This window comes from Dermacentor albipictus, chromosome 2 (genome assembly GCF_038994185.2).
Source record: "Dermacentor albipictus isolate Rhodes 1998 colony chromosome 2, USDA_Dalb.pri_finalv2, whole genome shotgun sequence".
Lineage (NCBI taxonomy): Eukaryota > Metazoa > Arthropoda > Arachnida > Ixodida > Ixodidae > Dermacentor > Dermacentor albipictus.
The window spans coordinates 64,259,408-64,273,384 of NC_091822.1; the positions used below are offsets into that span (position 1 = coordinate 64,259,408).

Below are 13,977 nucleotides of genomic sequence, written 5' to 3' on the forward strand. Positions count from 1 at the left end.
TGTAAGATGCTTTTAGACAGCTTAAAATACCCTCATTGTCATAGAACATTACAGTGTGGTACACTTGTAGTTATTACTTGCAGCGCATACTAAAAACAAGGACAAAGAAGAGAAACAAAACACGAACGCCGACTCATGGCAATAATGCCGATGTACTGACTCGCCCAGCTAGCTACTGTACTACATGTGTAGTGGCACCAAAATGACACTGAGGTGCACTTGTCGAAGCTGTTAATCACTACTGTGACAGTGACGCAAGGTGGCAGTGGATGCTTTTTCTTGGATAAAAAGATGTGTTACACGGTAGACACTGCCCACGATAGCAAGTCCATTTATAGTATGTATGTGTGTTGATGGATGAGTTGTTTGAGCTCCAGGTATATAAAGGTCTGGCTGTTGATAAAAGCTTTAAAGCTGCTGAATTTGTAGCAAGCTTTTGTCAGGCTCTTTGGCAGTTCTGATGCCTGTGTTTTGAACCTCAGCAGAGTGTGAGGAGTGTGTCAGCTTATAGATGTCTAGGTCACAGGTGTGTACTGATTTTGTCCACAGAGAGGGAGAAAAGCTGTTTAATGAAATGCAGATAATTCTGGTTGCTTATATGTTGGTGCCCACATGCTACTCTGCATAAATAATGGTATCGGGTACAGAAAGGCCTTAGAAGGAGGAAGGTGGGAAAGGAAAAAAAAAGAGAGAATATGTATGATCATTGGTATTTACAGTGAGACAAAGGTGATGCTGATGTAAATAAGCTGGAGCTTGTCAGTCAAGCCAATGTATTGAACAGATGAAAAAAGAAAACACTGAGCTTCAGTTTGCTTTGAAGGAGGAGGCATAGGGCCTAGCTCTACTGCCCTATGTCCCAAGCTCAAACCAGCCCTTGCTAAGTCTCTGCGGTATCAGGCAGGCCTGGTCATGGGAAAACATGGGCCGCAACATGACATCTAGAGAAAACGTTGCAGCCAAAGTTGCTTGCTAATTAGCACAAACTGTCCCTTATTTCTACAAGAATTCTTGATTAATGCCAAGGCTCAGCCTTGGACGTACTCAACAACTGAGCATTTCCCAAACTGATTTGACTGCTGTGAGGGAACCATGCAATACAAAGTCAGGATAAAATGTTTTCCCACTTCTATTCTTCCCTTTTATTATTATTAGTAATATTATTATTATTACTATTGTTGTTATTATTATCATTATTATTACTGTTTACCCCCTTTATAGTTTGCCATCTTAAAGTGACATTAAACGGGAATATTAATTTTGACTTTAGCGAATTACCCTTCTGCAATACAAAAATGACCAGTCATACCATGAGAAGAGGCCTGGTAAACCAGAAAATAAGCAATAACGAAAGACAGATGATTGCGACGCCCTGAAATTCAGGCACTAGCTTGCCATGGCATCATGGATTTGGCAACCTTATTTGGGGTCTAGTTAATTGTGTATTAGCGGAGAAGCACTTTCGCATTCTAGACGAACAAGAGACGATGTAGTGAGGCCACACACCATTGTTCAAGCCATCTGTGGCTCCATGTAGCGAAGGTCGGTGCACTAACGTTGCCTGACCCGTGCACCTTGCGGACAGGGACGGGAGCATCGTGCGTCCTGGCACTGCTGGGCCACAGGCAGTGTGGCTGGGACTTCGTGGGCACTGAGACCGATCCTGCGGCCGCCACTCCTGCCACCGAAAATGTGAGCCGCAACAACCTGGAGGAGCACGTCAAAGGTGGGTGCCAGCCGACGTTCCTTCCTTTTGTACGCCCTGACACTTTACCGTAAACAGCAGTTGCGATACAGGGAGTAAGCCGACGGTGTTTGTTTGCCATTGTTTCGTTCAGGCACGGCACGTCATAGCATTAGAAAGAAAAGGCGCCCAAGCCAGTAAATCCGGTTTGAGCCAATGATCATGTGAAGACATAGAAAAAGGAAAGAGTGTATAAAGGTGCAAGGGTGTGGCGGTTGATGCAATCCAGTTCTTTATTTTACTTTCAGATGAAATGAAGGAGAAGCCACAAATGGCTACAACTCCGAGTAGGTTGGTGACCCCACGAAGACCCCCACGAGTTGCAGTGACAGATAGTTGGCAGAACAAAAGCTGATTCACAGTCGGTCGGTTGATCGGGCGGTCTATAGAACTGAAGGAAAATTGCAAAGCAACATTAACGCTATGAGAGACACTGTGTTGGGGTACTCGGGAATAATTTTCACTGCTCATGGCTTTTAATCTACACCAAAGTCTATGTACTATAGTTTTTTGTGTATCGCCCTTGTCAAAACGTAGCTGTCATTGCTGGGAATCAAAGCCACAACCTCGTGCCGAGCAACAGTATGCCACAGCCACCGAGCCACTGCAGAGGGTAGAGGTATTAAATATGTGGCTAACAGAAGAGCCGACAAGGACTCAAAAGTCAAAGCGATGTTTATTGGCGGCCGCCTGAGTCCAGAAATCAGTGATGGCTGCTAAATCGAGTCAAACGTGCACACCCGCTTTGTGGCACAAAGCGTCGTCATCGTCTTTTCTCAAGGAAGAATGCACGAAACACAGCTCATACCTGGTCAAGAAGCGAAGTTGCGCTTGTATTTCGAGTGGGAAAAGTCTGAATGGTGACCCTGTTATCACAAGGTAGCCTTGTTGCTTGATTGTGCAGTAGCAAACGTGTCCATCGTCTTGTCGGCAGACTTCAGTTACTCTTGTGAGTTGCCTCTTGTGACGGGGCATGTTTTCAACATGTACAAGCATGGCATTGCCTGCGTTAACTTTGTTGTTTGCCTCGTCGGTCAGAAACATGTGCTGACTGGAGTTGGAGTAGGTACTACTCTCTTGTGCATCTTTTGCAAAAGTTTTCGATCAGGCGCTTTCTCTTGCATGCGACATTCTCCTTGTAAGGATTGTTCAAAGAATACTGTTCACTTTGAGTTTCTGTTTCTTGTGCTTGCCTAATTTCTCTCCTTCACTCAGTCATGCTCACTTTGACTTTGCAAGATCCAGCTGCACTTTCGTATTGATAACAGTTTCCTCATATTGCAATATTCTCTCTATTCCTTCTTGAAACCTTTCTAATTCAATTGTGTCCTCTACTTCTCTGGCCATTTTCGTTCAGATGTTGGATTTGAGCAGCAAGCTCCTTTGGCATGCAGTGAGGTTACCGAGTGACAGCTTCCTGAGGCATATGCCGCTTTATTTCTGTTATAAGTGCTGTAATGTGTTTCCGGAGAAGGCTTCATCTTTCGACGAAGGCCTCCATGTCTCGACCTGGTGTCCTTGAAGTCTTCAGTAAATGGCGCCAAGTCGCTCACTGGTGGCAGAAGGCGGTCAGCAGCTCGTTGCGAAAGGCTGCGTTAAATCAAGCTCCACCAAGTAGGTGGTTCCAGTCTGCGAGAGCGTTCCCATCGGTGCAGTGTGCTTTAGGTCGGCGAAGCTCCTTAGTCTCGGTAAACTGCATCTCCTAGCTCGTGGTCCATGAGGAAATCAAATGCGCTTGACACAATGAAAATGTCCGCTCTGTTGTCTCACCTCTTGGTTCATTGTTCCCAAGTTTCGGCACCAGGAGCCAAGGCAGTTCCCAACTGAGACCAGTACGGTCACTTCTTTTGATCAAATGATAATCTCATGGTGATAATAGCATTGGCTGGAGGCGTGGCACATGTCAACATTTCGGATGGTTAGTATGAACAAAAAAAAGAGAGAAAGAGAAACCACAAGCAAGCCAACTTTCCCTTTCTCAGTGTGTTTGGCACTTTCAACATTAAAAAAAAAGAAAGGTACAAGGATGACAAGTAAAAAAAGTCTTCACAGGCGCATGCCAATGTGAGCAACTGATACCTTAAGACAGCGAAGCTGTGTATGCGAGTTCTCACACCCTTCGGAAGTACAAGGGGTCTTTTCGCTGGGTCGCAGCTTCGCTCAAACACAGCTGCTGCATTTGGGCGCAGTCATGGCTGGCCGTTCTTAGTGATAGCCCCCATGCAGGTGGCATTGCGGCCCCACGACATCAGCTAACTCCTAGCTGACCTCCAACATTGAGCTGGTTTAATTCAGTGTGAGAAACAAAAATTACACGTTACTGAGGTTAAAACAAAACCTACATACAAGTTTCTATTCTAATGAAATATATGCAAGGTAACTATTACTTTAAGATCATTGATCATCACATTTCAAAGTAAATTCAGGGCTCAGCACACATTCCGTAGCGTTTGCATTCGATATTGACCATGCCATCATACACAGGCCTTCTCTGCATTAAGCCGTTATGAAGCTCCCCTTAAAAGGTTCACTGTGAAATTCATCCTGCGTTCTTTACACCAGCTCCCAATGTAGGTGCGGGGAAAAAATAAAATGAAAGAAAGACTATTCTCCAATGAATATGTAAGCCACCGAACTCAATTACTGCAGACATAAATTATGAGCGCCCGCCTTCACGATACATATTGAAACTGCCACTTGACGCTCAGAAGGTCAAAGTTCCTGCATTGTTTTGAGGCATTAAACATTGTGAATGAACCCACTTTGACATTATGGCATAGCCTTAACCTATGCCTCTTAACTAAAGAGAAATAGGTCAAGGCACTAACTGTGCAGGAAGTGATCATAATGGGGTTTAGGATTTTATCGTAAAATGTCAGCTTTAGAATTTGTTTACTGTTGTCGTAAGTATGGAAAAATTGCTGATATCTTTCTTTTATGCCCTGTTTGAGGCAAAGTTCAATTGTTGAAGAACACAAATATAGTTGGTGAATAATTTTTCCGAGCTTGATTTTTCTAACCTACCTGCATTACCGCCATCCACCCCACAGATCCTAAGTATAGCACCAACTGAAAATTTATGTTGCCTTTATTTTAATATTTTATGACTAAACCTCATGAATGCATTACTGTTTGTGATGCAGATCATTCTAGCTGCTACTGTAAAGCAGAGTGCCTGTTCCCATTGTCACTACATAAGAAACACTGTTATGTTAATCAACAACATTCCAAGTAACAAAAGTTTTTAGTGATTTCAAACAAAAGTTAGCATTTTTTGGACCACGATTGTAGTATATTATTTAAATTTCGAGGCTGGCAGGTCAGCCGCAGTATGTAAATTACTAATGCAGCGTGCTTTATTTTATGTTTGATTGATTGAAAGCATGTATGTTGCTTATCACTACGGGTTGCTGGGACATTTAGTTAATTGTTCTTATAGTGTGTTAGAATGTGAGAAAAGAAAAGCTGAGATAAAACTAGTGTCCCGATGTTATTTTGCTTTGTTTTGCGTCCTCACACACCTTCGTAATGTAAGTACATTGCTGCAATGCCTGTTTGTGCGGATGCAGTGCTGGAGGTGGGCTCGCTCGTCGAGGCCGTGGAGAAGTCGGAGTCCCGCAAGTTCGACGTGTGCGTCTGCAACCCACCCTTCTTCGCCTCGGCCGAGGAGGCGGATGCCAAGACGAAGGCAAAAGAGCAGGGGCGTGCCTCCCCGCCTTCGGACATGGGGGGGGTCGAGGCCGAGAAGGTAATCCTGGCGCTCGGAGAAGTAATTGGCTGTGCGATCAGATCAGGCAGTTGGAAGAGGCTGGGCAGGCAGTCTGTTACGAGGGCAGGTGATTGAGTTAACTGGTGATAGTAAGTGTTCTTGCACTGTGTGTGCGGCAGTGCGCTAACTGAGACGAGAGGAACGCCGACTTGGAAGGAAAACCGACACAAAAAAGCGCAAACTACTAACTGGTTTATTGTCAGATCGAAGCACACGTTTAACTGAACACAACAGTGCATTGCGAATGCGCGAACAAGTGAGGAGTCAAATCAACATATCCACAGAGACCGCATCCTCACTTTTTTGCTCCCTATATTTGTGTTTGTAGCTTCTGCATATACGTACATCACGCGTGTATGTAGGTAATTTCGGCGTCAGTGAGCTCACCATCTGTCGTGCCTCGTCGCAGCAGTACAGTCCACTGCAATGCATTCCTTCAAATGACCTAGCAAGCCAAGTAGTTCAACCAAACGCATGTTTGCACAAGGAATGCTCAAGGTTGGTTTTCACTTGAACTCTACTGTTAACTAGTGCCTGCCATGGAACACGGTATCAGGCCAGTGCATGCATATCAGCTTCAAATAAAGACTACGCAATGAGATGTGGGTGAAAGAAAGGCTCAGTGATGACACAGGCAAGCTCACTGTATAGGTTTCGTTGTGTAGCTTTTACTTGGACACTGTCATCACTTTGTGCCCCTGCATGTTAGAAGATTCATCCTAAGCTTCATTTTTGTTTTTGAAGCTTATATCGTGATGTTACAGAAATCCATGTCTTACAAGGAACTGTGATGCCACAGGGATACCGCTGTACCTAGCTCATAGCTGCTTAGCACAATAAAACCTTGTCAAAGCCGTGCCTTTTCCTTGCAAAAATTATTTGTGGCACTCATTTGCATTCCAACAGACCATATATCGACTCAACGAAGACTCGGTAGAAACACTATATTATGGTTATAGCAATTTTGTGAATGTAGATACTACCAGCACTGAAATATTGAGCACACGTGCTGCTCTTGCATAGGTCTCACATCTCTCGTGCTTTAAGCAACTCTTAGGCATGCTCCCTTCTTTGCAGGTGTGGGCGAGCTCTGGAGAGGTGGGCTTCTTCAAGGACGTGCTGCTGCGCGACAGCCTGGTGCTGCGTGACAAAATTGGGTGAGAACATAAACATCGGCTTTTCTGTCAGTAATTGTGGTGTAAATGTGAAATACTCTTTTGTGATCTTCACTGCACTTGTCAGTGCAGCTGATCGAGCCTTCATCACCACCGTCCTCAGCCTGTTTCATGTCCACTGCCAGGATAATGTCTCTCCCAGCAAACTCCAATAACCCCACTTGCAATGGAATGCCTTGCATAACGTGGTGAGATAGTTTGTCATGAACAACAAATGGACATGTTTTGCCAACACTGCGCTAAGGTGATGCAGCATGTTAAATCTTATGTCCTACCCTTCCAAACAGCACTGGGCCTTAGATTCGTTGTTCACATAGTACCTTCTCGAAAAGCCTTTAAGGGCCCCCGAACCACCCCCTCTGGCTTGGTGAAATAACATTGTCTGCGGGTAGCAGATGCTGCTGTGAATGTCTCGACCAAATTTTGCTTTCGTACACGGTGTGTGGAGCTCGCAAGTGGAGCGCAAAGTCACCTTTCTCTCAGTTGCTCTCTTTTCAACGGAAACCTGCTCCTCATTCTCTTCTGGGTGCTTTATTTCGTAATAAAGTGGATTTCCATTCACGACTGCTGTTGGTAGCTGCAGTTTGCTTTGTCACATAGGTACCACAGCCGCCGCAGAGCACCCACCACGAGTCCACTGGCTGAGCGCATTACGGCTCGCTGAGGACAACTGCGTTTGGCTTACGTGTAGCACGTTGTAGGCACCGAAATTGGAATTTCTGGCATCTACGTTAACACCCAACATGAAATTTGACCTGCGTGCCACGGTGACATTTAGAAGGCTGAGTGTCGTGGGCATGCCCCACTCTGCCGTAGGCTTCCCAGTGCAAGGCATTGAAAAATTGACGCGAGCACAGCGGAGCCTGTGTTTGGTTTTCAATAACTCCGCTTCTGCTGAACACATTGAAAGTCCTTTTGGCAACAAAGTATTTCTGAAATAGGCTATTTTCACTTCAGATGCCTTTCTCCACTTTGATAAAAAGTGGTTCAGGGCCCCTTTAAAGGGCCCCTCACCAAGCCACATAGGAAATTTCAGCTATATGCTGGAAGTCGTTACGTGCCCTTTAGGGAGCATTCTGCTGCAAACGTTTTTTGAATTGGTTCATTAATAGTCGAGATAGAAATATTTCAGTGCCGCAGCCCATGATTTCAGGAGGTGTGCCTCACTGCCAACATAGACACTCTCCATTTGCTCGATCTAGCCTCTGCAAGCGAAATTCCTTCCCTGCATTCTCCCATACCGGAGCTCGAGGATCGCGTGACACATACGTCACGGGCCTCGCCTTCCTTTTTTTGCCCCTCCCTTTTCTTGCTGCGCAGCCAACTTCCGCTGACGATGTCGCGCACAAGGTGTTGCGTTTGTCTCGTTTTGCGCAGCACATGATTGAGCAAAAGATCACTGGTGCAGTGCTGGTTGTTGTGTCATTGGTCTCGGAGCGCATGTAAAAGTAATCTTTCGTATTCTCGCAGCCAATAGGCGTGAACAGCCACACCCAATCAGTCCTTCAAATAAAGCTAAAACATGGAAACATTGTTTTGTCTTGCCACCGAAGCCAGCAACCAAGGTCAGGCGAGGAGGTTTGGAGCTTATCCACATCTCACTGCTGTGCTGGCGCTGTTTCCACTGAAACGCCCACGAGCGTCAGCCCATTGCTCACTGCACCTCTTTTAATATTATTTTTTTTTTTACTAGCAAGCACTAGCGGCACAGCCCCACAATCACATTGCTGCACAGCATGATCGCCCTGATCAAAAAGTGAAAACTGTGAGGGTGAGTGGCAAGAAGGCAAGAAGACGAAGGGGCTCGGAAAGTGAGAGGCCAATAGGAGAGGAATGTCACTCCCTTTAGCTTATTGAGGGGGGCTTATGGCCAATTGCTCAATGTCAGCTCCAGATGTCTAGGTGCTTCTCACGAGTCTAGTGAGTGGTGAAGTGAAGTCAGTCATGTGCAGAATCTTGATTTGAGCTAGTTAGTCCTGTCACATTACTTAGGATAAGAATAGTCTTTGAATAAGCCACGTTGGTGTTCACTAAACCTAGCTTCTTCATAACTTCTGTTGGAGAACGCCCCCAATCACTTCTCCGGTACTTAATACAAAAATGGTATGAAGAACATCTTTAGGCAGCTCATGAACACTTTAATGCTGCAGAATGCAAGGCTTTGCGACTGTTACCCCCACTTAATTATAATAATGCTTTAAACTAAGTTTGCATGCTTCAAACTACTCCAATAATGTATGTGCTACAGACTGCTGCAAAATAAGAATTTCTCTGCTCCAGGATTAAATTTCATCTGCACCAAAAACTGCTACAAAATGATTTTGGGCATTCCCACCTCTGCCTTCAATCAATTGAAGAACTTAATTGTTCTGAACCCTTTGTGCAGCCTGTACACCTGTATGCTGGGCAAGAATGGAAGCGTCAAGGAGGTCCTCAGTGCCCTTCAAAACAAGGTGAGCTTTCCAGCAGGGCACTGAAGACTGGTGGGAAAGCAGCATAGGGCAGAAGAGTTACATCAGTCAAACAAATGCACGAACCGTGCAAGCAGGGGACGTTGGTCAGAATGTAGGTGTTTCTTGTGGTGGCTTGACTCAGACAAAGTAAGGAAACGCAGGCGGCATGTGAAGTAACAACTTTGGTGACGATGTGATGTTTTGTGGTGCTAGAAGTAACAACCTTGTCAAGCAAGGATATGTAGGCATGCACATGGAACACTGTGCAGTTTTAAAAAAATGAAATTGTACACGTCTACACCTCTCTAAGGCCATCAGTCCATAGTGCATTCATTGAGTGTACTATGGGTACTGCGGCCAAACCTATAAGTTGCATCAGCGAACTGGGATTGCAGACCAGGAAAAGAGCCTCGTCATTGTCCTCCGCTAATGTTACTCGTGTGCAGCACGGCCTGATTGGCAGAATCACGGCAGAGTTAGTGGCTTACCGTGGGCGAGCCCTTCTCTTACTCGAGCATGCACCTGGTTCACATTCCTGATTGGCCAACGCTGCTCATAACTTTCGCTTCACTGCACAAATTTACTTGGACAAAGCCTACGGATGGAAGCAATTCCATCGATACAAAGAAATTGGTATAAAAAAAGAAACAAGTTAACGACTGTCTCCTAGTCATATAATACAGTAGAACCTCGTTCATATGTTCTGGGAAAAACTGCGAGAAAAAACTTACTAACTGGAAAAATGTACGATCCGAACTAACTAAAATATTTTACAAACTCAACTATTGTTGACATCAACAAAGTACGAAGTGTCGCGCAGATCGTTGTGGCCTGAGACGCGTTTTGTTGTGTTCCTATTGCGTGTTGTGGAAGCAAAGCGAAATCAAGCTGGTGGCCGATGCCGGATGCCGCCGAAGCGAAACGTGATGCCCATGTCGTGCCTCTTGTAGCAGGGAACGGCGGTGCGTTTGGATTATCACGTACTAAAAGCATGCAGTACACTACCAATGGCACTACGCACCAGGCGCTATAAAACAGGCGAAGATGCTTATTTCAATGGGTTTAGCGACGATAGCTGAGAATGCGGCATGCGACGACCCTGGCAAAGACTTGCTGGTACCAGAATAGGAAACTGTGCGCGCCGTTGTTTTTATGCGAGACTGCCAACTTGATACTGTTCTCAGTCGTGCGTGCCTCGTGCCTTTTCTGGTTCACATGGGATCTAATGGCCGGAAATCATACACAATCGCAGTCTGCAGAAGGGAATGGTGGTGCGTTTTGGTTGCCTCCTATTAAAAACGTGCGCTACGCTTCTGGCAGTACCACACGCTGTGAAACATATAGGCGAAGATGCTTATCGCAATAGGATTGGCTGTGATAGCTGTGAATGCCACATGCGATGACGCCGGAGAAGATCTGCTGGTACTGAAATGAGAAACTGAGTGCGCACCAGTGTTTTCATGCGAGATGGGTGGGTGAGTGTTGCAGTGAAGCTGCCGCGGTGGGCAGCTACTGTTCTCAACCATGCGTGCCTCGCGCATTTTCTTGTTCACAAGGGATCTAGCAGCTGGAAGACGTATCATATGATCGCAGTATGGTGGTGTACTGAACGTTGGTGCCAGAAAATTGTGTTTTCCTGGAACATATGAACCAGTAAAAAATTACCATGACTCTATTGGTTAATTTTTTTTTGTTCTCAATTGCGAAAGTTGGTGCTGGGAAAACGTACGTAATGGAAACGTATCAACGAGGTTCTAGTGTAATAGCCAAAGCTGTAAGTTGATGGGAAGTACAGAAACTATGGAACCGACCAGTTATAATGCAATTGCTTGTTAATCAGTTATTAATTCATTAATTTATTTACTTGCTTATACAGGAAACCTACATTGCCCTTACAATGCATTATTATAACGTTAAATTATTGTACAAAGTACAAGGCTTAATTTCACATTGACCACACAGAGGGATACAAAGATATCACATTTATGAATATAACTGGAGTAGACTTCTGATAATTTGTTGCCGGTTAATTCAGTTTTTCAGTCAATTCAATCCCAACCAGGGTTCCCACAGGCACCCTCACATTTCTGCGGGCCCAAGTTTTCTCTTTTTCCATCCTGAAATTGGCCTTCACCAGATAATTCGAATTCAAGTGGCCAGCACATGCGCCTGACCACAAGTGAGATCCGAGTGGCGACTCCAATGATGGCAGTGTCTGTTTGGTGGCGCTTAGAGCACAGTGAAGGAGTCGAACATGCATCGTCTCAACATATGAAAAAATAATAATAAAAACTGCCCACCATTGTCGCTGGGGATCACCGCTGTCGCTGGGGGTCAAAAGGCAGGTGCTGTTGCATATGAAGGCAATTTTGCACGCAACTAAATGTAGTAGTCCTTGAGATGAAGGCAGCACCCACTGTAAGAGCCTTCTGCTATTGCTCTAAGTGAGTTCAGGGCTGCCAAAGTTTCTGAAGTGTGCCAATCATTTGCCATTTCGTCGCTTTCTCTACGCAGGTCAAGTCGTGTCGAGTTGCAGAGTTTCACCAAGGAAAGACAACTCGCTATGCCGTTGCATGGACCTTTCTCAACGTCAACCTGCAAAAGGTATGCGGACTCACTGTCCTCCATTCTGTTATGTAAATTTATGCTCCACGTCACTTCCACATGGGCCCGTTTACTAGGGCTATTTAACACAGCAGAGGTGCAACAGCATAAAGCATGCCTTTGTTTTTATAGCATACCTTTGTTGTCGCAACTTTGTTTAGTGCCGCATCCCTCTTTTGGAAATGATTGGCGATGTTAATGCTATTGCCAATCTATCTTATTGACGCGTGTACTTATCTTTATCGAACGACACGTTTTGCCGCCTAGCAAATGTTATCGCACAGCGCGGGATGCGCCTGCATTTATCCGAAGTTTCTGGAAAGTTGTCGATGCTTCTATCCGCTGTCTGTTGTCGCCGAACCTTGTGTTATCTGATTTCATCGCTTGACGCGAATGGTGTAGAACATTGTAGAAGGCATGCGGGTCCCAACGATTAGTCTGGAACATTCGACGACTGTTCTATAAAAGCCGACGCGCTTGACCCGCTGATCAGATTTGCGACGATCGCCGAGCGTGTTCGCCGCTTTCGTTGTGCTATAAGTGTAGCCTGTTTGGTGGGCACAGGTTCGCCCAATAAAAGCTAGTTTTGTATTCCACCGTACTGCTTCTTTCTTCACCGTCACTACCACGTGACATCTGGTGGAGGTGCTGGTGCGTTCATGTACCGAACGCCCCCGCAAAGCCGCGATCCAAGCCCAAAGCCCGAGGACAAAACTAACATCGCGGAAGACCAGCGTGCTAGCCGCAGACTGCAAGGACTGCCCCCAGAGCACGGACTTTTACCCGAGTCTACAAAGAAGATCGTGGTCAAAACAACCCCAATGGCTGCCCCAGCGTCCCCCGTTATCCTACAACAACCTCGGGACCCACCGACCTTCCATGGAGCAGCGACTGAAGACCCAGAATCCTGGTTGGAGACCTACGAACAAACCGCGACTTTTAACAACTGGGACTCCGACGACAAGCTGCGGCATGTATACTTTGCCTTAGAAGATGCCGCCAGAACGTGGTTTGAGAACCGGTAGTCGACCTTGACGACATGGGACCTCTTCCGTACCAGCTTCCTGCGCACCTTTACGAGCATCGTGCGCAAGGAAAGGGCCGAAGCCATGCTGGACGCCCGAGTGCAGCTACCTAACGAGAACATCGCCATCTTCACGGAACAAATGAAACGTCTGTTCCGCCATGCCGACCCGGATATGCCTGAGGAGAAGAAAGTCCGCCTTCTCATGCGTGGTGTGAAGGAAGAACTTTTCGGCGCAATGATACGAAGCCCACCGAAGACCGTAGAAGAGTTCCTTCGCGAGGCCACCAGCATCGAGAAGACACTCGAAATGCGGAACCGGCAATTCAACCGCCGTACAAGCTCTACCCACTACGCCGGAGTTCAGTCACTCGCCGCCACCGACTTACGCGAGACTATCCGAGCTGTCGTGCGGGAGGAGCTACAAAAGCTGTTCCCATCATCACAGCCTCAAGTGGCTTCGATTGCCGACGCCGTGCGTGAGGAGCTCCAACAACAACTTGGAGTAGCCCCTGAATCGCCGCAGCGTGAGCCGCAAGCGATGACCTACGCCGCCGTCGCACGCCGTCAAGGACCCCCTCCGCGACCGCGCCAGGGCCCTGTCACGCCACAGTTTCGTCGTCCGCCGCCGCCGCCGCCGCCAGCACGACCACCCGTCGCCCAGCGCACCTACGCGAGGAAGACGGACATCTGGCGTGCTCCTGACCACCGCCCGCTCTGCTACCACTGCGGAGAAGCAGGTCACGTCTACCGACGATGTCCATACCGGAAGATGGGACTGCGAGGTTTCGCCGTCAACGCGCCGCGTCCACAGCTTGGCGAGCGCCCACGTGACATCGCCGATTACCTCGCCGCTACTCAGTGGAGCCCTCGACGGCCGTCCCGTTCGCCATCACCAGGCCGCTACCTGTCGCCGCAGCGCCGACCATACACTGGCCCAGCCCGGGGCCGGTCAGCGAGCCCATACCCGGAAAACTAAAAGCAGCAACCGATGGAGGTGCGGTTGCTGTTCGTCGAACTGACGAAGATCCTCCGCCGCCGACGAAGACGACGAAGAAACCATCTCGACGACCTAATGACGACACGCCGCCATCCCGACGAAGTCTGGAAGCCAAAACTACACCGACGAAAGACGACTTGACGACGCGACGTTCCAACTTCATTTCAACACGACGCAGCCGTGATCCAACGCCAAGACCTAACTGCAA

General features: G+C 47.0%; 1 protein-coding gene across 1 annotated transcript in view; it reads left to right on the forward strand.

Annotated features, from left to right (window-relative positions):
- LOC135903240 (RNA N(6)-adenosine-methyltransferase mettl16) overlaps positions 1-13,977 on the forward strand; it is a 43,373-nt gene that overhangs the window by 2,091 nt on the left and 27,305 nt on the right. The window contains exons 2-6 of the mRNA XM_070533651.1: positions 1,586-1,726; positions 5,314-5,492; positions 6,591-6,670; positions 9,075-9,141; positions 11,656-11,745. Coding sequence (XP_070389752.1) covers positions 1,586-1,726; positions 5,314-5,492; positions 6,591-6,670; positions 9,075-9,141; positions 11,656-11,745 — 557 coding nt within the window. The remainder of the gene's footprint in view (positions 1-1,585; positions 1,727-5,313; positions 5,493-6,590; positions 6,671-9,074; positions 9,142-11,655; positions 11,746-13,977) is intronic.